Genomic DNA, 25836 nt, shown 5'->3' with positions numbered 1-25836 from the left:
CCACTGAAAGACAGATTGTAAACCCAACATTTAGGTGTGTAGAGACTCTGCCTATGGAAAAGGGACTCTGCTCATTGAACACAATTGAACACAATAAGATCTGTAGATTCTTGGACACCATCAGATCTCCTCGGATACAAGGTAAAGGATTTTAGTGCTGGCCTTGAGCAGGACCTAAGAGACACGAACCTCTGACATAGCCTAGGAAAGTAGAATGTGTGAGAACACCCAGGATCTGCCTTGCCTGTCCTTCAAAAGGGATAGGGAAGCATTTGGAGGGGCTGTAAATTCTCCAAAATTAAGTAACTTTCCTGCAATGTGATGGTTTCTGTCTTTTGACCTGGCCTTGCCTGTTGCGTTGAGGAGAAGGGGCCAAGGCAGATGGCATAAGAGAGCACTTTATTTATGTTTTAAAACATGATCTTGAGGTGAATTTGAAATTATCTTGAATCAGTTGCTTTGCAGTTCCTCGCTTTGATCTACACACTTGGCTAGCGACATTTCAGCAACACCTTAAACCGAGATGAGAATTGTGTAACCTCAAAGTGTGGTGTAAAATCTGGAGCTTGTGATTTATCTGGCCACAATAACTGGAAGTTCCTGAGAATGCTGGTGAAGAAGAGGAAGAGCTCCATCCGAGCCAGGTTTTCCCCTAAGCAGACTCTCGGTCCTGAAAGCAAAAGAGAAAGAGAGCAGCCATTCGGACAATGAACTTATCCAACCCCTCGATCCAGTTGTTTCTCCCTCAAAATGATCCCAAATCTCATGAGACTTCCAACGTTGATGAGATTACTTGTCTTCTTTCCTTCTCAATTTTTTTTTTTTTTACCATGTATGCTTCTGTACGGCACACCTTATGTTAATGAGAAGGATATTTCCAAGCCGATCTTCAACTTGACTCAACTTTTCTTGACAGGATCCACATTAAAGCTTAGGTTTGTTGTTTATTGTTCTTTCTGGGATGAAATGATCAAAGACTTCCTTGCTCAAAATAGTGAAAATTTTCCATGTCTGCAAGTCTTTCAATCGGATCCCTCTCTTTGCAGAAGAGGTAGTCCTCACTTGGGAACTACCATGTTTCTTCTTATTTTTTTTTTTGCCTCCAAAAGAGCCACCAGGTCTTATTTTGGGGGTAGGCTTTGGCACTGACAGTCCCACCCAGCCGGTCCACTTCTTCTGAGGCTGAAGTTTTGCAGCTGCATTCGGGCCTTCATTTTGCAGTCAGGCTTTTCCATAGCTTGGTGCTCAGCTGCTGAGGTCTTGCAGAACCGAGACACTGATTGAATCCATAGCTCAGTTCTTGGCTGAAGAGGCCTTCTGGAAAGCCCCGTAACTGAGAAATGCAGGCCTGGCTGCAAAAGAGGCCTCAGAGGAAGAAGTGGGCCGGCAAGGAGAGGCTTGGCTGCAAGGCGAGTGGGTGCAGGGTGGTGGGGCAGCTCTACACCCCCATCCCCACCCTAGCTTGATTTTAGGTATGTGCCTCGCCCCCAAACTAGGACTTGTTTTTGAGGTAGGGCTAATATTAGGCCCACCCCCCAAAATCAAACTAGGGCTTGTTGTTGGTGTAGTAGGTCTTACTTTCGGGGAAACATGGTAGCAACTCAGTCGTGTGTTTATGATCTCATTTCAGTTTTCCCTTTCTTTACAGATTTGAGAAAGTCATTAATGCAAGGACTGCCAACAAATTCAGTGTTGTAATTCTGAACGGTTGCTAAATGAGGACCATCTCTAAAAACTATTAGAGAAAACCTCCTCTGAGCATCTTATCTGGGAGAATCTGAGAGAGGTACTAAAAGGATTGTCTGAAGGTGGTTCAGGAATTCATCATGTCCTTTGCTTCATCTTGCCCAACCATCTCCAAAGAGAGTTTCACACAGAAAGCCTCCCACAAGGCTTTCACACACACAAGAGATGATGCCCCAAGAGTGAATTCTATGATCACAAGGAAATGTTTTTCAGCTGTTCTGCAATGACTGCATTCAATATGGTTATGCATCTTTCTTTTTAGCTTCATTTCCCTATGGGACACTAAAGTATAATCATAGCTCAGGAACTGACTTCCATAAATCTCTAAAGAAAGGTTTGGTAGCTTGAACTTTATTGCATGGTGTAAGAATTGTCACTAAGAGTGTGCATAACATACACAGAGAAGGAGACAATCAGAAAGACACACACACACAGAGAGAGAGAGAGAGAGAGAGAGAGAGAGAGAGAGAGAGAGAGAGAGTTAGTTATTCACCTGCTGAAAATGCCAAAAAGGCTTCCGGCTTCACAAACTCTCCCTCTTCATTCAGGAAGTTGGAGGGGTTGAACTCATTGGGGAACTTCCACTGAGATTCATCATGATGGGCAGACTGGATGTTGACAATAACCATGGTGTCCTGCACAAGCCAAGATAGGTAAGTCATGTTGATGAAAGTCATCATTGTCAGACATGGCTCTGGATGAGCTTTCAGATAGACCTCATTGAGATGTGGTTGAAGAACAGCAGATGAAGGTGAAAAGCAATAAGGGTGAACAAGTAGCGCTGAACTCAGAAGTAGCAAAAAGAGGAACATGGAACCAAGTTGAAGAAAGAAAGGAAGAAAGAAAGAAAGAAAGAAAGAAAGAAAGAAAGAAAGGAAGGAAGGAAGGAAAGAAGGAAGGAAGGAAAAAGAAAGAAACCAAACATCTTATTTTCTCAGGTCAGGAAGACACAGGTGATCACACGCAGATTCATCAACACTCCATTTCAGAAGAAACAATGAAACATTTCTGCTTTTACCTTTGGAATTTTATATCCAAAAATCTGTACATTTTCAATGGCGGCGTGAGGTAGTCCAAGAGGAGCAACGTTTGAAATGCGTTGGATTTCATGAATGACAGCATTTGTGTAGGGCAGCTTTTTTCGGTCTTCAACCTTCAAGGTTGCCTTGTTTCCCACAACTGTGTCTATTTCCTTCCAGCATTTCTCTGAGGAACAAATAGCTTAGTTACCTTCTGGAAAACATTTCACTGACTTTGAGTAGACAAGTCTGGTACAGTTCCCAACCAGGTGCCCACCAAAAGTGATGCGACTGAACGTATTACCATTACTAGTCAAAAACACTTTTTCACAATTCTGTACCTTGAACTTCTGGAAAGGCCACCAAATAGAGCAATCCCCACTGTAATGTTCCTGCTGTTGTCTCTGTTCCAGCCACAAATAAGTCAGACAGTATGGTTTGTAGTTGTCCTTCTTCAAAGCTTGAAACTTTTCTCTCTGGCTTTTATTAGTTAAGACAAAAAATGTTGCTAAAATCAAATGGAGAAAGTATCTTTTCCCAGTCATCTATCCTTTTTAATACAGTTGATAACATCCATCTAAAAATATTCTGAGAAATATGACTAAAGCATGAAGTTGGGAAAGGAAGAACAAGCAACTTCTTCCAGTGACAACCCATCATAATAGGAAAGTTGAGGGAGAGGGTGAGGCAAGGGGGGGTGTCTTTCTTCTCAGTCCTGCTTTTGCTACAACCTGACGGAAAGATCAAATCTACCTTCTGCATTTCTTCTAAATACGCATCGGTGAAACCCCAAGATTCTCCTAGAATTAAGGTCACCTTGGTTGGTTGGGGCTGCACAACATGCAAAGCATAGGGACATAGCTACATTCTCACAACGTGTCCCCCAGGGAGAAAGAGGACTAGGCCCAACATCTAGAAAAGTCCCTGTATCGATGTTTTTGTTATATTCTCGGGACCCATAATGTCAGGAAAACAATTCCAAGATGAAAGCATGGAAATTCAACCATCAGAGATTGAGGAAATTTACCTTCTGTATTTCTTCTAAATACGCATCAGTGAAATCTCGAGGTTCTCCTGGAGTCAAGGTCGCCCTGTGTTCTTCCACCTCTTTTTTTATAAAAACTTCTACTTCCTTTGCAGTTATTAGTATTGTCTGGTGAGGCAGGGGGAGATGTCTCACCAAAGGCACCTCATTGTAAAGCTGCCAGCAAATGAAAGAAAAAGTGAACTGAAGGAGTATATATTGAGCAGGAAAAACATCTTCTTTGTTGTTATTCTCAGTTTGATAGGCTGTGAAATATCCCAGTAGGCTAAATTTCAGTACAGAAAATGTCCTAATTAAATGGATAACTGCCGGGGGTCAACCAAATCACTCAGAAAGAGGTTTTACCCAGTTGTCCTTGCACTGATGATATGATTTTCTAATTCCTAGGAAAGCAAGAATTTGGAATAGATTATTTATAGCTTGGGGTTGAATTGTGGGTTCCTTGGTGCTGTTGTGGTCCGTCAGCTGTCAGCAGAGCTAGCAGCAGAGTCGGATGACGAGGAGGATGGGAGGGGGAGCCTGGGTCAACTTCGGAACTTTTGGAAGGCTCTGATGCCCACAGTAAAAAAATGACAATAAAGGTTATCTATCCATCTGTCTGTCTGTCTATCTATCTGTCTGTCTGTCTGTCCGTCCGTCCGTCCGTCCGTCCGTCCGTCCGTCCATCCATCCATCCATCCATCCATCCATCCATCCATCCATCCATCTATCTATCTATCTATCTATCTATCTATCTATCTATCTATCTATCTATCTATCTATCTATCTATCTAAAGCCTATGAGATATGGACATGTACATTCCCATTAATTATGAATTCATTTTGCATTCTTGTTAAGCATACCAAGGCCCAGGGGCTCACAGTCATTTTGGAACTGTGATGTATCATATGCAGGAGATTTCTGAGGAAGCTGTTGTCATATTCAAAACGTTTCCCAAATAATATAGTAGAAATTATGTTGGTGACCGCAGTGTCCATAAATTCATAAGGATCAAAAGGCACCCCTGTGAAATAAAATAAAATAAAATGAAATAGACCTTTAGGAATTCTTCCTCCTCATGGTTCTTTAGGGGAGTCACAATTTGTGGTCCCTTAAACAACTTTACTGGTTGCAGAGGCATCATCAGAAGAATACAAGGTAGATCAATTGTAGATTCCAGATTTCTGATCAGCTCACAATGAACTTCATGACAAAAGAATCAGGAAGTCAAATGGGAGCTGCTATTTTCAATCTTTTTCTAACAAAAACTTTCTGGGATGACAATTCCCCAAACCTCCCATCCTTTCTCGGGAAAGCTTACTTATGTTCTCTTTGAACGCTTGAATCAAACATGTGGCCTCTTCCAGGATCTTTGCTTCCATTGATTTTTTGCCCACTCCAAAGTTTCTGAGAAGCATCCCGGAAAACCTTTTTTGTTCCTTCCATACTTCACCATATCTTAAGGTCAATAAACCTGAGAAAGCATCCAACAGTAATTCGTTTGTATTTATCAGTAGTTACTAATTGATTTAGTTGTTTTTAAAGTAAAGATACATTTTCAGAAGTGATCACATAAGTAAACGAAGAAAGAATTCCTGAAGTTATCCAATCAATCTTCAATTAATAAAAGATAACCATGCCCAGAAAACTACATTGAGTAACTGTTTTATGGTATAAGAAAGAAGTCTGATTTCTTTCAGCTAAATAACAAAATCTTTACTGTATTGTTATTCATAAAGGTTACAATAGAAAAAAAGGACTAATTCTAACATTTCAAGACATTCTTCTTTCTTTTACTGAAAATGTTTGGTCTGTACTCCAGATTGCAAAGGAAAAGGGACATTTACCCATACCAGAATGGGTAACTTGGATTCTAATAGGCTTTTGGAAGAAGAATAAAATAGAAATAATAGAATCGGAAATCATATTCAATTACCTTTTTTGTTAGTGATGAAGTCTATTATTGGAATATCTGCCCTTCCAGCAAATTCTATGCCTTTCATCACAAGGATCTCCTTTGCTGGAGAAAACCCATGAGTGAAGACCACAGGTGTTCTTCCAAAATAAAGACTGAAGACAGGACCATATTTTTTTCCTAGCTGAAATGAAGTAGCCAGGAGTGTTAGCATAAAAGTATTAGGAAATTAGTTGGGACCAATTACTGCAATGTTGCAACGTTCAAACTCTATCCCCCAAAGTATTTGGTCAACGGTCCTCCTGATTTATGCAAAGGTATAACTGTAAACATTCTATCTGCAAAAGTTTAAGTACGTATAAGTTTTACTAGAATAGGTGCGATGTCTCATGGTTGCCACTTACAACTTCTTGCTGATTTCTCCCATTTACTTTGCTTCTGAGAAGCTGGCAGTGAAGGTCATAAATGGGAAACACATGGCTGCAGGACACAGTGACTGTCATAAGGGCTGGCTGGGGAACGCCCAAATGGTAATCTCATTGTCAGCCTCCAGTTTGAGTGTCCAAATAAAGTCCAGGATTTCTTTCATTTCTGAAGATCTTACTCTTTTATTGAATACAAGACATGGTACAGGCAAAGGAAAACTAACTCTAAAATCCCAAGACAATTAACCAAAGCATATAACAATGACATTGCCAGCTCAACCTCCCAGATGTCCACCTAGTTCTCGTTCTTTTGAGAACCTTCTGCTATCTGCTTCACACCGGTTAGAATGTCCTTGAAAAGTTTCCATACATCTTTGTATCAATAAACGTTTGCAGAATTAGAGAGGTTTCATTTCTCTAACTAACCCATTTGAACTCTCATCTCCCACCCCCCCTTACTCTAAAGACAAGATAAAAACAATAAGCCATGTAGGTGTCAAGTTTTCATTCTTGACACACGATGCAACTTCAAGGTCCGGTTCATTCAGCAAAGTTGTCATATCTTTGGACGGTCACCAAACAAACCTTCATGAACCAAAAACTATCTGAAATAGATTTTTCATCTACCAGTGCTTCCTTCTTTTGTTTTATAGTTTTTCAAAATATAAATGGAACTCAGCTGAATCAAAAACTCCTCATTCATAACTTAAACATCCTTTAGCCCACTAGAGCACCAAATTTCTCCAGTAGTTTCTGGAAGATAGGTATTTCATTTGGAAATATTTGAAGGGAACCAAATTCACCTCAAAGAGCTAATGAAATCTTTCAAAAGATATTGGATTCAATTAGGATTCCTCTGCCTCAAATGGTAGGTATTTTCACATCTCCAAAACACCGTCCAAATTTTGTGGCCAGCAAAAATTGGATCTCATGTGGAAAAGTTAATAGAGACAGCCATCCCTGTTCAGTTACTTCTGCAGCAGCAAAATGTCAGCAGATTCACCCTGTGGAATTTAATACGAGAGCAGAAAAGGAGATTTACCTGATCCAACTCCTTCAGTGGGTCCCTCTTACTGAACTGAAGCAGATTCCCAAGCAGGGGAAGCTTCCATGATCCAGGGGGAAAACCTGCGGGACGTTGGTTGTTCCAAAAACAGAGGAACAGGAGGGAAAGAAAAATCAGCCAGACGAGAATAATCATGTTGAATCAGGAAAGTCTCACTCTGGCTTTCTTTTTTCAGGCTATTGTACTTGGCAAGCCAGCCACGAGTTAAATATTTGAAATCAGGATGAAGGTGTTGAAATGCCAGATTTTATAAGCTGCACTTTGTCAAGCAGAAAATTAATATCAGGAACATCAGGAAGGAAAAAAAAATATCATAACGCAGCACTACATACTTGTCTAAATGTCAGAAAGTATTCCACCTCTGAATCTGGAGAACACTGTCCCACAATTCACTGAGCAAAAGACCACACTCTATATTCAAATGTGTAGTAGCTAGTGTCAGTGCTGCTAATATTGGATATTATTGCTTTGACAAGATATGCAGAACTGTCTGGTATTTTTAGAGTTAATTTAGATGAGGCTGGGAGGGGAGGAGTGGAAGTGAATCTTTGCCCTTCAGGCTAATTGAAAAATGTGATTTATGATCACAAAATGGGGGAGGGCAATAGCCTGGAATGTTATGTGCAAGGAAAGAAAATTCAGATCTTGTCATTCCTCCATGCCCTGCGGATACTCTGTCACACAAAGAATAAAGACTTTTTAGGATAAACAATGCCTGGAATTCTTTGAAGTGTTTCATTAGTCGGAACCTTGACAGTTAGTATCAAATGAAATTAAGTTTTTGGGTTTGGCTAATCTAGAGAAAAGAAGGACTAGGAATGACATGATAGCAGTATTCCAATATTTGAGGGGCTGCCCCAAAGAGGAGGGGGTCAATTTGTTTTCCAAAGCACCAGAGGGCAGGACAAAAAGAATGGGTGGAAACTAATCAAGGAGAGAAGCAACCTGAATTAAGGAGAAACTTCCTAACAGTGAGAACAATTCTGGAACAGCTTCCCTTCAGAAATCTTCATCACTGGAGATTTTTAAGAAGAGACTGGATAGGTTCTGGAATTCCTCTCCCTTTGACTGAAAGAAAGGTGGAGTTCTCTTAGATTCTGCTTCCATAATAATGGAGACCTTTTGGCCACATATAATGCAAGAAGGTACATGTTCAGTTTTAAAAATTTAGAAGCTGAGAAACAGTTGGAACAAAATCAACCATCGTCATCTCTGTCTGGACCTCTAACCACTGAAAGACAGACTGTAAACCCAACATTTAGGTGTGTAGAGATTCTGCTGGCCTTGAGCAGGACCTAAAAGACACGAACCTCTGACATAGCCTAGGAAAGTAGAATGTGTGAGAACACCCAGGATCTGCCTTGCCTGTCCTTCAAAAGGGATAGGGAAGCATTTGGAGGGGCTGTAAATTCTCCAGAATTAAGTAACTTTCCTGCAATGTTATGGTTTCTGTCTTTTGACCTGGCCTTCCCTGTTGGGTTGAGGAGAAGGGGCCAAGGCAGATGGCATAAGAGAGCACTTTATTTATGTTTTAAAACATGATCTTGAGGTGAATTTGAAGTAGAGACAGTCTATAGATGTTGAGAGAATGAGGTTGTCTTGAATCAGTTGCGTTGCAAATCCTCGCTTTGATCTACACACTTGGCTGGTGACATTTCAGCAATACCTTAAATCGAGATGAGAATTGTGTAACCTCAAAGTGTGGTGTAAACTCTGGAGCTTGTGATTTATTTGGCCATGATAATTGGAAGTTCCTGAGAATGCTGGTGAAGAAGAGGAAAAGCTCCATCCAAGCCAGGTTTTCCCCTAAGCAGACTCTCGGTCCTGAAAGCAGATGTCAGCAGATTCTCCCTGTGGAGTTTAATATGACAGCAGAAAAGGAGCTTTACCTGATCAAGGCCCTTCAGAAGGTCCCTCTTACTGAACTGAAGCAGATTCCCAAGCAGGGGCAGCCTCTGTGGTCCAGGGGGAAAAACTGCGGGACATTGGTTCTTCCAGAAACAGAGGAACAGAAGGGAAAGAACGATCAGCCAGCCGAGAATACCATGTCGGTAGCAGAAAAAATCTCATTCTGTTTCCTACCCTCCTGCTAATTCCCCGGCAAATTAGCTAAATATTAAATCTTTGAAGTTAGGATAAAAGGCACATGGTGTTCAGAAATCAGATTTCATAGGCTGCATTTTGGCAAGCAGAAAATTAACATCAAGAACCTCAGGGGAAAAAAGGTCAAAATATAGCATTACATCTAAAATGCCAGAAAAATTTCATCCATAAATCTGGAGAAGATGGCTCTGCAATTAACCAACAAAATGCCCCATTATTGAAAGAAAAATAAACCAAGGTGTCAGGGCCCACTTCAATACCTCATCCTAAGAAAGTAGAACTTGTGGAAGCAGTTTCTTCTAAAAGGATCTTTTATTAGGAGAAGTTGATAGCAGGTATAATAGACAGGATCTGAGGGTTTCCAGCTCAGATGATAGGTTAAAGTGTCCCAATCAAAACCCCACCCCATAATTCATCCGGTCAGTTCAGACAGGCCAATCCCCAGGTATTAAGTCTGTTGTGGGGAAAAAGGAAATAACATCAGGCCGTCTCCGGGCTGCAGTGATGTTTTGTCGGCTTTTCGCACCTTCCCTTGTGAATGCGGAGATAAATGAGTTGCTGGAGGTTGCATTCCTTTTGTCTCCCCTGCTTTACTAGCTGACAACATGGGGAGAGAAAGTTCGCAGAAGAAATATGCAGAAAGAGCAAAGTGTTGCATTGTAGCAATAGAGGAAGTCAAGGCAATAACCTGCAAGCATTCCCCCCTCCCCTCCAGAAGTATGGCAGAACCCAGGAAGAGAGTCAGCTGGGGTCAGGATGAAAGAAGAAAGGGACTGGATTAGGAATAAAGAAGGGGACCATTAAGATATGGGTTCTGACATCCTGCCTTCCTTAAAAAGAGAGAGAGATCCACCTGTGGAGAGATAGAGAGAAATGCATACAGGTTAATCGGAATCCATTCGTTTTGGGAAGCTGGGAGATGTTTCCATGCTACTAGGTATTGAGTTGAGCCATGGTATTTCCTGGAATCGAGGATTTATTTGATTTGAAAGACAGTGTGTAAATCTAACTCTTAGGTGTGTGGAGATACAGCATCCAGCAAAAGGACTGGATTCATTCTTCTCTAGTCCAAGGTAGAAGAATTTGACTCTGGCGTTGAGAAGGAGATAAAAGTCGTGAACCTGAGAAAGCAGAAAGTTTAGGAACAATACTTTGTTGTCCCTCAAAAGAGGCCATGAAGAGTTTGGAGAGACTTTCAAGAGCCTGTAAATACATCTTCCAAAATAAAGTAGCATTCCTGAAATCCCAGTGGGGTCTGCTTCTTGGCCTGGGCTTGCTTGTGTGGTTGACTGGCAAAGACCAAGGCAGATGGGTCCCCAGAAGCCACCTCACCTGAATACCTCCCCTACCCTGCACAGGCACCTCACCTGCGTACCTCCCCCACCCTGTACAGGCCCCAGATTCTCTTGCACGGAGGAGCCTTCTGATAAACAAGCTATGGACTCTGCTCTTTTCCATTCTTCATTCCGGTAAACTTGACGATAGAGAGAAGAGACCTGGAAAATGAAATTCATCTCCATCATAAACAAGACTGATCCTCCACTGGAAAATATGGCATAAGATAGCACTTTCTTTATGTTTCAAAAAATGATTTGGTGGTGAATTTGAAGTAGAGAAGGCTGGCTGTTGGAGAGAATGGGATGGCCTTGAATCGGTTGCCTTGCAGATCCTCACTTCAATCTAGGCATTTGGCTGGCGAAATTTCAGCAACACCTTAAAGCGAGATGGGGATTGTGTAATCCCAAAGTGTGGTGTAAAATCTGGAGCTTGAGATTTATTTGGCCATGATAACTGCAAGTTCCTGAGAATGCTGGTGAAAAAGAGGAAGAGCTCTATCCGAGCCAGGTTTTCTCCTAAGCAGACTCTCGACCCTGGAAAGGCAAAGTGGAGGAGAAAGAGAGAAGCCAGTCAGACAGATGAAGGCCGGCAACCAACTGCAACTGCCGGACCTGTTTGTTTCTCTACAATATGACCCCAAATCTCATGAGATTTCCAATGTTGGTAACAGTTTTTTGCATTCTTTCTTTCTCTAAATGGTCTTCTAGGCCTCTATGCAGCATGCCTCATGTTGCTTAGACTTAAAAAAGAGGTTGAGACTTTGGAAACAGTGTGGAATAGAGCTAGAAACATGATTAGGGCCTGGAGGCTAAAACATGTGAAGAAAGCATAGCAGGAATTGGGAATGTCTAGTCTAGAGAAAAGAAGCACTAGGGTGGACATGATAGCAGTGTCCCAAAATTTGAGGAGGTGCCACAAAGAAGGGGGGGTCAGCCTCTTCTCCAAAGCACCTGAAGGGCAGGACAAGAAGCAATGGATGGAAACTAATCAAGGAGAGAAGCAACCTAGAACTAAGGAAAATTATCCTGACAGTGAGAACAATTAACCAGTGGAACAGGTTGGCTTCAGAAGGTGTGGATGCTCCAAAACTGGAAGTTTTTAAGAAGAGATTGGACAACCACTTGTTTGGAATGTTACAGGATCTCCTTCTTGAGCACACCTTTTCTGGTCCAGGACCAGGTGTTGATTACACGATTAAAGGATCAACATGATTACCTGAGTTTGTTTTTACCCCCATTTTCCTGTAGGGTGCTGAACTATAAGCTGAGCCCAAGAGCTGACATCCACAAGTCTCTAAAGAAAGGTTTCCACTAAAAGGTTTTTTGTGTGTGTGTGTGTGTGTGTGTGTGTGTGTGTTTGTATTTGTGTTTGTGTGTGTGTGTGTGTGTGTGAGAGAGAGAGAGAGAGAGAGAGGGAGAGAGACAGAGACATAGAGAAGAATAATTGACCTGCTGAAAATGCCATGAAGGCTTCCAGCTTCACAAACTCTCCCTCTTCATTCAGGAAGTTGGAAGGGTTGAACTCATTGGGGAACTTCCAATGCAATTCATCATGATGGGCAGACTGGATATTGACAAAAACCATGGTGTCCTGCACAAGCCAAGACAAGCACACAACAAAGATATTGAACTATAAGCCCACGATGCTCCCATAAAATGAGCTTCAAAAGGAAGAACCCTCCCCCCAATGATCTCAATCTCTTGCTTTCTCTTGCTCTTACACACAAACACAAATGCCTCAGATGAGGAAGACACAGATGGACACTTACCGATTCACCAACACATCACTACACATAAAACAATTAAAGGTTTCTGGTTTGTTTGTTGTTTACCTTGGGAATTTTATATCCAAAAAGCTGCACATCTTTAATGGGGGCGTGAGGTAGTGCAAGAGGAACAACATTTGAAATGCGTTGGATTTCATGAATGACGGCATTTGTGTAGGGCAACTTTCCTCTGTCTTCGTACTTCAAGATTGCCTTGTTCCCCACAACCGTATCTATTTCCTTCCAGCATTTCTCTGAGGAACAAATAGCTTAGTTACCTTCTGGAAATCATTTCACTGACTTTAAGTAGACAAATGGTTTGTTTTCCAAGCAGGTGCCCACCAGAAGAGACGAGAGTGAAGCCATGATAATTCAAGACCCTTCCTCATTTTACATAATAAGTGAAGTTGTTACTACCTGTATTTCCACAAAAATAAAACAGGTCTTATATTAATTTTTGCTCCAAAAGACACTTTAGGGCTTATTTTCCAGTTAAGTCTTATTTTCAGGGAAATACAGTACTGAATACGTCCGTCTGTCTTGCTGGGCCTTATTTTTTGGGTAGGGCTTGTATTACAAGCATCCTGAAAAATCATGCTAGGGCTTAATTCCAGTTGGGTCTTATTTGGGGGGAAACAGGATATTATAGATGAAGAACGCTATTTTACAATTCTTTACCTTAGCTCAGTTACCTTCTGGAAAACATTTCATTGACTTTAAGTAGACATTAATTTGATATTCACCAGAAGTAATAAGAGTGCAGCTGTCTGAGTTCCCAGCTATGATAATGACCCCCAATTTAGGACCCTTCCTCATTTTACATAAGTGAAGTTGTTATTATTACAGGTCAAGACCCTATTTCAAACATGCTTTACCTTGGACCTCTGGAAAGGCCATCAAATAGAGCAATGTCCACTGCAGTGTTGTTGCCATTGTCTCTGTTCCAGCCAGAAACAGGTTAGATAGTAAGAGTAGCAGTTGCTTTTCCTCAAAACTTGAACCTTTCCTCTCAGGCTGGGGTTGAATTAAAAGAAAGAATATTGTTAAACTCAAATGGGAAAAGGATCCTCTCCCAGTCATGTATTCTCATCCATTCAGTTGACAACTCCAATTTAAAAGCAGGAATTCATTCCGAAAAATATGACTAAAAATAGACAGGAAGCAGTGAAAAGGGAAACAAGCAACTTCTGGTGACAACTCATCATAACAGAGTTTGGGGAGAGGATGAGGCTCCCTAGAGCAGTGGTTCTCAACTTTTTAATGCCGCTACCCCCAACCGGTCGTAAGTTGAGGACTACTCAACCGGTCGTAAGTCGAGGACTACTCAATTGGTGCAGCACAGTTTGCAGAATGGGACTTTTGGCGGGCTCAGCAGGGCAGAGACAGCCTGGACAATTCCTATTGGCTTTTGAAAGCCAATAGAATTAGACTCTATTCCAGAGAGTCTATTCTATTGGCTTTCAAAAGCCAATAGAATAAAAGGGAGCAGCACAGCTAAGGAAAAGGGGAAAAAATGGCGGACTGCATTGTTTGGCGACCCCCGTGAAATGGTCGTTCGACCCCAAATGGGGTCCCGATCCACAGGTTGAGAACCGCTGCCCTAGAGGGTCCCCTGAGCTGGCAAAAGATTCTTTTTGTCCGAGTCCTGATGGAAAGATCTACCCTAGCAGGTTGGGTCTGCACAAAGTGCAAAGCACAAGGACACTGCTGCACTCAGATAACGTGTCAACCAGGCAGAGAGATTTGGTACAATATCTAGAAAAGTCCATATATCAATATTTTTGTGATATTTTCAGGGTGATTTTTTGTGATATTTTCAGGGTGCGGTGGTGCAGTAGTTAGAACCCAGCACTGCAGGCTAACTCACTGCTCACTGCCAGGAGTTCGATCTTGACAGGACTCAAGATTGACTCAGCCTTCTATCCTTCTGAGGTTGGTAAAATGAGGACCCAGATTTTTGGGAGGAATAGGCTGACTCTGTAAATCGCTTAGAGAAGGCTGGAAAGCACTGTAAAGCAGTATATAGGTCTAAGTGCTATTGCTATGTGTAATTTCAAAAAAATAGATCCAAGAAGAGAGGAAAAGAAATCACTGTAAATTCAACAGGAAAAGATTGAGGAAATGTACCTTCTGTATTTCTTTTAAATACGCATCGGTGAAATCCAGAGGTTCTCCTGGAGTCATTGTTGCCTTGTGCTCGTCTATCTGTTTTTGAAAGAAAGCTTCTGTTTTCTTCGTAAGTGTGAATATTTCCTGATGGGGAAGGGGAAGATTTCTCACTAAGGGCACCTCGTTGTAAAGAGAAAAAAAGCCAACATCGATTAATTTGATCATGATCAATATATCCTTTTTTGTAGGATAAATTGGGCAGGAAAAGGAATCCCTTGTATTGTCTCTTATTCACAATCTGATAGGGAGTCAAATGCCCCAATAAGGTAACATTTCAAGAAATGCCCCAATATGATAAAAAAAAAAAATCCTGATTAAATTTTGATAACTGCAGTTTTTGACCATGTATAGAAGCTTTGAGATATTATTCTAATTGCAAGGAAAACCAGAGAGTGTCCAAACATGAAAACTCAGATTCCCACTACCTAATTGTGCCCTTATTTTGAATATTATGTTGGATTCTTGTTAAACGATACCAAGGCCCAGGGTCCTGCTAGCATTCGGGAATTTTGATGTATCATATCCAGCATAGTTTTGAGGAAGCTGTTATCATATTCAAAATGTTTTCCAAATAATATGGTAGACATTATGTTGGCAACTGCATTTCCAAAAATCCATTCGGATCAAAAGGCACGTCTGTCGAAGAAAAGAAATGAGATCCCTATCAATTCATCTGCCTTCATGTTCCTTTAGAGGAAAAGTCACAATGTCAGTGTAATAAATTCATTCCTATAACTATAAGGAAACTCTGTCTGATTGTCTGTCTCTCTGCCCACCTCCCTCTCTCTCCCTCTCCCTCTCCCCCCCTCTCTCTTTCTCTTTCCATCCATCCATCCATCCATCTAGCCTATCATCACCATCATTTAATTTATAAAGCTGTCCATCTTATAAGCCAATGACTCTGGACAGCGTACAACAATTTTGGACACTGTACAGCAAAAGCTACCCCATAAGCAGCTTTACTGGTTGCAGAGGCCTCATCAGAAGAACACAAAATCATGTCTCCACAAGAGATTTCAGTTCTCTGATCAGCTCACCATGAATTTTGGATTAAAAGAACCATGAAGGTCAAATGGCATCTGTTATTTTCAATCTTTTTCTAAGAAATAAAAATCTTACTGCAATCTAAAACAATGTACAACTCAAAGTGTTAGCCCTGCAAAGTAATGTAGATCATTAGCAGAACCGGGTATATGAACCCTGTCTAAGATACAGTTGAAAAGACTTCTTGGGGATTGTCAATGCAGAGAATATGTATGTGACATCATTTATGTATGTTTTAGGACAGCTACAAAAATTAGGGGACAGGCTCCAAACACAGAAGGAAGGGATGAATGAACAGTCACTAGAAGAGGTTTTTCCTAAGGAAAATGTTGGTGGTCTTCCGTGATTCAGAACCAGAGCAATCCTTGAGAATCCCGCTTTCCATCATGAAGTGCAAAATATTCCTAGTGTTCTTATCTCCATTACAAGCATATCTTCATAAACTTTGCCTCTAGGGGATGTTTGCCTTTTAATCCAAAACCTTTGGAGACCATCACATTGTAGAAGACTACCAGGACATCCCAGGGACAACATGAAACGTGATGGGAGGTAGACCTAGTTTGTGATGGCCAAGAATCTTTCAAGAAAATTTCAAGAGGTTGGCGATTAGTTATGTTTCCTAGGCTAGCCATTTTATATAGATGAATCTTCCCCCCTTCCCCACAATTCTTTATGAATATCCAATACCCAGAATTCTACTTTATAGCCGCCTACCAAGAATAGAATAACAGAATTACAGAATTGGAAGGAACCTTGGAGATCTTCTAATTCAACCCCCTGCTCAGGCGGGAAACCCTATATCACTTCAGACAAATGTTTCTCCAATCTCTTCTTAAAAATGTTCAGTGTTAGAACATTCACAACTTCTGGAGGCAGGTTGTTCCACTGATTGTTCTAACTGTAAGGAAATTTCTCCTTAGTTCTAGGTTGCTTCTCTTCTTGAGTAGTTTCCATCCGTTGCTTCTTGTGCTTTGGAGAATAGCTTGACTCCCTCTTCTTTGTGGCAGACTGTCAAATATTGGAACACTGCTATCATGTCACCCCAATAGTCCTTCTTTTCATTAAATGAAACATACCCAATTCCAGCATCCATTCTTTATATGTTTTAGCCTCCAGTCTAGCAATGATCTATGTTGTTCTTCTCTGCACTCTTTCTAGGGCCTAAGCATATTTTTTACATTGTGGTGACCAAAACATTGTAGGACTCCTGCTTTACATACATTACAAGCACAGAGACAAAATGAACAATATGTTTTAGGTTGGTCAATGGGACTTAGAATTTATGCAACCGGAATCCTAAGCTCTTCCCGCTCTGCTACAATACACACACTGAATGGTCAACCTTGAGGCCAATTCAATTGAGTTTTAGGAAACCAGAACCAACACTGGAATGACAATTCCCCAACCATCCCATCCTGTCCCAGGAGAACTTACTGATGTTTTCGGTGAATGCTTGAATCAAACAAGTTGCCTCCTCCAAGATCTTTGCTTCCATTGATTTTTTGCCCATTCCAAAGTTTCTGAGAAGCATCCCGGAAAACTTTCTTTGTTCCTTCCAAAATTCACCATATGTTATTGTCAGTAAACCTGGAAAAAAAAATCCCATCTTGGAGTTATCTGCCCTTATCTTGCTTATCAATAACTATCTGTTTATTAAAAGAAAGGTCTATTTTTAAAAACCGCAGTATAAGTAAATGAACAGAGATTTATGGAAATTACACAATTCATGCTCAACTAATAAAATATAACCATGCCAAGGAATAAAATTCATTGAATAGAGTTTTTTTTTGTAGTATAAGAAATAAATAGGATTTTTTTTTCAGCTAAATACCAAAATTTCTACTAGATTGTTATTCATAAATGTTGCAAAAGAAAAAAGAAGAAGGGAGCTAATTCTAACATTTAAAGAGACTTTCTTTTCTTACACGAAAATTTGAGTCTGAACTCTAGAATTCAAGGGAAAAGGATGATTGACAGTTAATGGATAACGAAATGAGAAACTGGGAGCCCTACCAAGAACAAACAGGCATTTGAAAAAGAAAAAAAATGAAATTATAGATAATTACCTTTATTCTTGGTGAGGGAATCCATTAGAGGAAATGCTGGCCTCCCAGCAAATTCTATGCCTTTTACCATGAGGGCTTCTTTTGCTAAAAGAAACCCATGAATGAAGACTGCAGGAGTTCCTCCAAGATAAAGGCTGAAGACAGGACCATATTTTTTTGTTAGCTGAAAGCAAGTAACAAAGCTCGTTAGCATAGCGGCATCAGAAGATCAGTTGGGACCAAACACTGCAATGTTGCAACAGAGTACTTCATCAAGGATGACATTGAGAAATTTACTTCAAGCTCCATGAAACTCCATTCCCCAAAGTTTTTTGGGCAATTCTCATAGTGTCATGGCTTGGAGAAGGAGGAAGAGTTGGAACGAGGGGGATGGTGCGGGAATCCATTGGGATCAAACACGGCAATGTTGCAACAGACTACTTCATCAAGGATGACACTGAGAAATTTACTTGAAGTTCCATCAAACTCCATTCCCCAGAGGTCAATGCTCCTTCCAATTCAGGCATACGCCTACATGTAAACATTCTTTATTGAAAAAATTAATGCAACCATTGAACAAGGAAGGGATTTTTATCCTGCCTGGCAGAAGGGCAGAAGGTTTTATTTGGCCAAGCACTTTTCTTAGAAGAAAATAAACATTGCAGTTGACACATCAAGAAAGGGACTCAGACTATTGATAGCTCTGCTCCGTCTAGAACTATAAGGATTATTCATTAAACTTGCACAAAAATTTTCCCCACACAGTGGCTTATGTGCCTGCAGAAAGGGAAGAGTTAGGAGATGACTGGTGAACCAGGATGCATTTTAGATGCAGAAAACATGTTATTTCCAGAGCTGCCAGGAGCAGGATTACTGAAAGACTCTTGAGCGAATTAATAGAAGATCATAGAAAAATGAAGACAGAGGAGAATATGGAAAGCAACATTTGCTGCAGATGGACTTAAGGGCATTATCTGAAGATGGGAACATTCTCCTAACATGAGAAATTTCCAGTCAGACATAACTAATACTCTTGTTTAATTCTAACTGCTACATATATAAGGAAGTTTAACAAAGTATTTTGATTTTAGAAAAGTCTTACTTTACAGACTTAGGGAGTTTAAATAGTAATTGTTGTTTTATTTCATTGATTTGCACTGCCCAGTGTCTCTTTCAGTGTCTCTATGTTCTTTTGGTGAAAAGATTGGGTATAATTTGATTAATTAATTAATCTGACTTACTTAATTAAAACTTTACTTTACAGCATTTGCCAAACAAGTAATGCTTGAAAACAATACATCAGGTTTTTTTGCTTTTCTTGCATGCTCATGGTTGAAGGTATTTATTCTGACACAAACTTAAAGTGATCTCTTTTAAATCCTGTCAGATAGTTAACTCAAAAGAAACGATCTTATAATAAACAAAATATATTTTAATGAGAAAGATTACTTGCATTCACGTTGTGATTGTTGTTGCTGGAAATACATCTTTGTTCATCTTTTAGATCCTTTCTTTAGGTAAGAAAGTGTTATTGCTCTTCACACCATCTTTATGTTTATAGGGAGACCTTCCATGGCCCATGCTTCTTACAGACAAAGAGATTCCCATGTGGCTTGTGTCCAGGAAGTCTCCCAAAGACCTTTGGAACTCCTCCCACTGACCCATCCACATACCTAGCATTTAACCCAATAACTGCCAGACCTTCCAACATAGAGCTGGGCCATAGAGCTATATGGGCCATAGAGCTATATGGGCCAGAACACTCCCCGCTTGGAAATTTATATTTCCACTACTAAAATAGTAAAAACGTAGCATCAAGGCATGCAATACTCATTGTGGTTAACTTGTGACTAAATAGGTAAAAACTTGGTATCAAACATGCATAACTATAAGGTAAACATAAAACATGCACAATTATGAAAAAGGCAAGTGTTACATCAAACAATGCATAAGACAATACATAATTTGAGGTTTAATCTTCTAGTTCAGTCTTCATCAGCGATGGACCAAATCGGTGATCAGCCTGGTACAAGTGTCTTTGAGTCACGACCTGACTCACGTGGCTTCATGATCTGGATCTCAGCTGGGTAAATTAGTTCATCAAGTGGGTGGGCCCAGTGCGCAGGAACCGTGGGCCAATAGTTTTGGTATACAGTCTTGTCTCCCAATGAGACAAGGTCTTCTTCCTGTGAAGGAAACTGGAACCAAATCTGGAACAGAAAAAACTGGAACCCAAGCTTCTCGGGAATGAGGGGAACTGGATTCACAGGATACTCAGGAACTGAAAAACCTGGAAAGACATAAACAGCTGGATCTGGAAACTCAGGAACAGCTGGGGCTGAAGAATCAAGGTCAGGAACATCAGGAAACTCAGGAACAGCTGGAGCTGGAAACTCAGGATCAGGAACATCTGGAAACTCAGGAACAGCCGGAGCTGAAGAATCAGGAACAACAGCTGGGACTGAAGGGTCAGGAACAGCAGCTGGAAGTGAAGAATCAGGAACAACAGCTTGGGCAGAAGACTCAGGATACTCAAGAACCGAAGGGTCTGGAGCCACTGGTGGAGTACTGAAGAGGGCTGCTACTGTTATCGTCAGGGTGAGGACTTCATGTGTGGGTGTCGCTGTATTTAATGACATGGAGTCCATGAAAGGCAGTAAGTCTTTGAAGGCTTCTACAAGGCTAATTCTTGGGATGCTGAGACAAGTGATCAAGAGGATCAAAACTATGCCTAACTTCAGTTGTCTCCGCTTAGACAGGGTTTTGAAGCGGATTGGTTGACGTTTACCGGGTGTCTGAGATTGAAGGTTGGCACTTTGATCTGAAGCTGGAAGTGCATAATGTTTTGGTCTATGTGGCATCTGTCTATTTGGACAGGCCAAGAGCTGAAGACTTTCTAGCCAGATCAGTTCTGTTATCTGTGTGGCAAGGTTGGGCCACTTTACTTGGTTGACAAAGTTCTTATTTGTTGGCACATGTTGCCATTGTTCAGGGCTTAAGGATGTTTCAATCCTTTTCTCTCTGTTGCTTACATGGACGTAGAAGTGTCCACTTTGTTTGCAGATGTAGCTTGACATCACCTTGCTGTCTGCGTAGAAGGTGGTGGACTGTAGTTCAAGGCACAATGTCTTTGCTGTCAAGTTGGTCAGCTTTACAGCCAAAGTGGTGCCATATAGCTGTAACCTTGGTACGGTGTGGCCTTGTTGCATTGTTAGTCTTGCTTTTCCAAAGAAGACACCAAGACTGCAGCACTCCCCGCTGTAGACTCTGATGCATCTTATGGTTGCAAACAAGATAACGTAAGTGTGGCTCTCCCCGCTGTAGAGTGAGACGTATCTTAAGGCTGCAGACACCTTCATAGGCACATCTAAGGAAGCGCACAACTCTTTCTTCTGCACTGGGGCAGGTGAGCTGGAGACATACATGTGCTGCACTTGCGTGCTTTGGAGACATTTTGGGAGTATGCTCCATGACTCCCAGTCTTGGGGGCGTTGTTTGTCTTGTTTGTCCTTTATGGACAAAGCAAAATTGTTGTAATTCTTGCTTATCTGGAACACGGTTGCTTCCAAAACAGGTTTGGTTGTTACAAGCGGGCGATGCTCTAGGTGTGGTTGGAGCACTGTTGCTACCAAAACAGGTTTGGTTGTCACAAGCATGCAGTGTTGTTCTAGGTGCGGTTGGAACACTGTTGCTACCAAAACAGGTTTGGTTGTCACAAGCATGCAGTGTTGTTCTAGGCGCGGTGGAAACACTGTTGCTACCAAAACAGGTTTGGTTGTCACAAGCGTGCAGTGTTGTTCTAGGCGCGGTTGGAACACTGTTGCTACCAAAACAGGTTTGGTTGTCACAAGCATGCAGTGTTGTAGGTGTGGTTTTATGGGGTTCAATGGGGTAACAACGGTGGAAAGATCTTGTGGCACTCCCCGCTGTGCAGTCATTCCCATTGCTGGTAATCCCATCAGGTTCGATGTGGCAGCAACGGCGGGAGGATCTCGTGACCTAGGTGTCGTGACATCAACTCTGCGGTTGACCAGCAAATCAGGTCGTTGAGATTCCTCTGTTCGTCTACTCGGTCTTGGGGGACTTGTGGCTGGCTGTGGTGCTCTCATCTGTGCATTCTGGAATGCGCTTTGGTTGTCCACATAGGCCTGTACACGGCTGTGAGAACTTTCCCTTCCTAGACTTTCCAAATTGGGCGTTGACATGGCATCTTCTAACTCTCTCTGCAGGATCGCTTCTATTGCGGCTGCCTCTTTTGCTCTCTGTTGTCGCTGGAAAATCTCAAAGTTGGCCTGAGCTTTGGCCAAGTCTTCTCTATGTAGCTTGTCGTCTACTGCTGCTTCTGCAGCAACGTTAGCCATTGCGGTATTGATCCGTGCTTCCCTGAGACGGGCGGCAATACTCTCTGCTCCTGAGGCTCGAGATGCATGGCTCTGGCGAGAAGATGCCTTTGAATGGTGGGAGGGTCCTGTGATATGCGAGTGTTGGGACACGCTGGAGTGTGCCTTGGACATGTGGCAAAAAGATGAGGCCTTTCCAGACACATGGGATGGATCTGCGTGCGACCATTGTGATGGTGCATGTGAATAGCGGGAAACTTCGGACTCGGCTCTGTCGACCGGTCTGCCTTTCTGGTGAGGTTCGGGCTGTGGGGAACCATGTGAGCTCACTAGAAACTTCTTACGTTCCTTGTTTAGTACCTTGAGGTTGTGCATCTTGCTATCGATTCTTGAGTCTCTTAATTGTTCCTGAATATCCTTTAGTTGCCGTTCAGAGTCCATCCATTGCACATAGGCGTCTTCCTTATCTCCTTCTACTGCGTGTGCGCGTTCTGGGGAGAGTTCCTCCTTCTGTTCATGGTAGAATTTGTACAATCTCTCCCAGCCTCTTTCATGGCGCTTGTAGATTGACTCCCATCTTTCCATCAGATGTGAGTGCATGGCTGCAGTGGGCTGGTTGGTGTATCTCAACTAGGCTGATAGGTTGAACCCCTTCTGCTAGATGCTCAGCTATGGCTAGGATAGGTTCAGTGTCCTTCTCAGCTATTTTGAAGAGAATTTGAAGAACTTCTCTCTTTGACCACTAGGGGTCGCTACTTGGAGATCAGCTTCTGAGGTGCTGTCTGTGGGTGGAGATGCCACTGGGTGCGTTCTCCTGTGTTTGTGGGTACTTCAGTGCAGTTCACCCCTTCACCACTAGGGGTCACTTGCTGTGGGTCAGCTACCAGGGTGCTCTGGCTTCGAGGTTCACCCTTTGTCCATTAGAGGGGCTTCTCTGGGTGCGGTTAAAGGCTTCCGTGTAGAGCTTCCTTTAACCACTAGGGGGCATCTGGAGAAAGGCTATCCAAATTCTTCCTATTGCCACGTTACTGCTATTGAGCCACTGAGAGAATGTAGAGGTACAAACTCCCACCTGGCATGTTGCAGGCTGGAACTCCAGGTCATCAGCTGTGATAATAGGCGAAGGCAATTGGCTCTTGCTTCCTTTCTCTCAAGCTGGAACAGCTTAGCCTTCAGCTTGAGTGAGTGAGTGAGTACTTTTGGTAAGTTCACTCTGTGCCCTCTAGGGGGTGTTAAAAAGGCTAGCCAAATTCTTCCTATTACCACGTTACTGCTAGTGAGCCACTGAGAGAATGTAGAGGTACAAACTCCCACCTGGCGAGTTGCAGGCTGGAACTCTGGGTCATCAGCTGTGATAATAAGCAAAGAGACTTGGCTTTGATTTCTTCTGCCTAAGTTCCCTCAAGCTGGAACAGCTTAGTGCTCAGCTTGGGTGAGTGAGTGAATGCTTCTGGTAAGATCACTCTGTGCCCTCTGGGGGTGTTGGTAGCTTGGGATAACTTTAAGTAGCTTGCACTTTAACTAACAGATTTGCTCTGTTGTGTGCTGAATTAATTGTGGCTGTTATGACTCAGCTAGAAAAAAAATTGCATGACCACCAGGGGGTGCTTCTGCGATGATTCCTCCTTATAACATTGGCTGAAATTCCGAGCATACTTAGGGCTGTCACTATGGCAACAGATGAGTTCATTGAAAGGCAATAAACTTTGCTTTTGTCTGAACTTTAGAGGCAGTCATTAACAGTTCTTTGTTTCAGGCTGTGTGATTCACTGGCAAAGAGGGGAGGGGGAAAAGCCCAAGCTCCTTTTGGTGTTAAAATTCAAACTTTTCATGCAAGGAACAAAAGTGTAGATTTTTTGTTTTTCTTTCTCCCCGCTATAAACATTAATTTGAGAACAGGTCCAAGGTACTTTTTACTTTGAGGATTAGCTAGCAAGCGAATTAGCATAACAAAACCTCTGAATCACTCCTTGAAAGCTGTTTTTTACACAGACACGCTGGCTTTGCTTTGCAGGCTTTTAAAGGCATCAAGAGAATCTTTACTTCCTTGAAGGTTAATGTAGAGAAAGGGCTAACCAATTTGATTCTCTTTCTTCAAACTGTTGCAGCTTTGAGAGGAGGATTAATCTTTGCCAATTTACTATTTGCTTTCAAAAGATGGCACAAATTATGAAAACACTTTCTTACTATACTGACACAAACTTAAAGTGATCTCTTTTAAATCCTGTCAGATAGTTAACTCAAAAGAAACGATCTTATAATAAACAAAATATATTTTAATGAGAAAGATTACTTGCATTCACGTTGTGATTGTTGTTGCTGGAAATACCTCTTTGTTCATCTTTTAGATCCTTTCTTTAGGTAAGAAAGTGTTATTGCTCTTCACACCATCTTTATGTTTATAGGGAGACCTTCCATGGCCCATGCTTCTTATAGACAAAGAGATTCCCATGTGGCTTGTGTCCAGGAAGTCTCCCAAAGACCTTTGGAACTCCTCCCACTGACCCATCCACATACCTAGCATTTAACCCAATAACTGCCAGACCTTCCAACATAGAGCTGGGCCATAGAGCTATATGGGCCATAGAGCTATATGGGCCAGAACAGTATTAAAAAGAGGGAGAATGGGGGGGGGGAAGGGAACCAGAGATAGATGCCTTAGCTGAGTGCTTTTTAATGAGTCTTGCACCGTTAAAAGCAGAACTGGACTTTGGATCATTCAGCACAATTAGGAATTAGGATTCTTCAGCATTAAATGGAAGGGATTTTCAAATCTCCATAAGATTCTAAATATTTTTCTCTAAATTCTGGAGGAAACAAAAATTGTGTGTCATGTATGTGTGTCATGTGTGTATCATGTATGCGTTTCACTTTGAGAGCGGGCAACTAAAGTTCATTTTTGATGTGTGCCATTGTGCCCACAGTAAAAAAAAAATGACAGTAAAGGTTATCTTATCTTATGTTGACAAGTTAACAGAAACACACAAACCCTTTTGGCTCTTTTTGCAGGAGCAAAAATGTTGGCAGATTCACTCGCTGAAGTTTAATATGAAAATGGATAAAAAAAACCTTACCTGATCAAGGCCCTTCAGAGGGTCCCTCTTAATGAAGTGAAGCAGATTCCCAAGCAGGGGCAGCCTCCATGGCCCAGGGGGAAAGCCTGTGGGACGTTTCCCTTTCCAAAACCAGAAGAATAGGAGGCAAAGAACAAGCAGCCAACTTAAAACAGCCATGCTAATAGCAGGAGCACCTCCTTCTGCGTTTCTCTCCTGCCGAATCCCTGGGAAATGAGCCAAAGATTAACTCTTTGAAGTCAAGATAAAAGGTGCATGGTGTTCAGAAGTCAGATTTCACAAGCTGCATGTTGGCAAGGAGAAAATTAACCACAAGAACCTCAGGGGAAAAAAATGTCAAAATACAGCATTACCTAAAATGTCAGAAAATATTTCATTCATGAATCTGGAGAAGATGGCCCTGCAGTTAGCCAATGAAACGCAACATTATATTTAAAAAAAGGGGGGGGGATAGGGATAGGGATAAGGCAGAGCAGAACAAAATAGAATAGAATGGAACGGAACAGAACAGAACAGAATAGAATATCTTTATTGGCTGAGTGTGATTAGACACACAAAGAATTTGTCTCCAGTATATAAGCTCTCAGTATAATATAATCAGGAAACATACAAATAAGATAATACAATCATAAGATATTAATAGAAGGTTATATAAAAGATGAGGATAATAATAATAATAATACAGCCATACTGGAATTGGTAAATGTCCTAAATGCTGTGGCAGTTAAGAGTTATCGTTAGAATTATAATATTCTAATTATA

General features: G+C 41.6%; 1 protein-coding gene and 1 pseudogene across 1 annotated transcript; both read right to left on the bottom strand.

The window, feature by feature from the left end:
* Positions 1-382: 382 nt before the first annotated feature.
* Positions 383-7923, bottom strand: LOC120312720 (cytochrome P450 2J6-like). Its single transcript, XM_039353845.1, has 9 exons — positions 7173-7923; positions 5727-5889; positions 5112-5264; positions 4654-4814; positions 3793-3966; positions 3107-3245; positions 2765-2952; positions 2240-2381; positions 383-670 (listed from the first exon to the last, which is right to left on the bottom strand). The coding sequence occupies exons 1-9, from the start codon at positions 7329-7331 to the stop codon at positions 492-494; spliced, it is 1458 nt and encodes a 485-aa protein (XP_039209779.1). The 5' UTR covers positions 7332-7923; the 3' UTR covers positions 383-491.
* Positions 7924-9205: 1282 nt separating this feature from the next.
* Positions 9206-25238, bottom strand: LOC120312718 (annotated as a pseudogene).
* Between the last annotated feature and the right edge of the window lie 598 nt (positions 25239-25836).

This window comes from Crotalus tigris, unplaced genomic scaffold (assembly GCF_016545835.1).
Source record: "Crotalus tigris isolate CLP2741 ecotype Arizona unplaced genomic scaffold, ASM1654583v1 scf7180000018525.42219311030:4301911, whole genome shotgun sequence".
NCBI classification, from domain to species: Eukaryota; Metazoa; Chordata; class Lepidosauria; order Squamata; family Viperidae; genus Crotalus; species Crotalus tigris.
The sequence above is the reverse complement of the archived record's forward strand: the minus strand, read 5'-3'. Positions and strand labels throughout refer to the sequence as shown.

Excerpts from the sequence above, each read along its gene's own strand:
- LOC120312720 (XM_039353845.1), bottom strand. The coding sequence starts at position 7,331 with ATGATTATTCTCGTCTGGCTGATTTTTCTTTCCCTCCTGTTCCTCTGT. Across the intron at positions 2,382-2,764 it reads TTGGATATAAAATTCCAAAG|GACACCATGGTTATTGTCAA; the intron begins GTAAAAGCAGAA and ends TGGCTTGTGCAG. Across the intron at positions 671-2,239 it reads CTTTTTGGCATTTTCAGCAG|GACCGAGAGTCTGCTTAGGG; the intron begins GTGAATAACTAA and ends TTTTGCTTTCAG.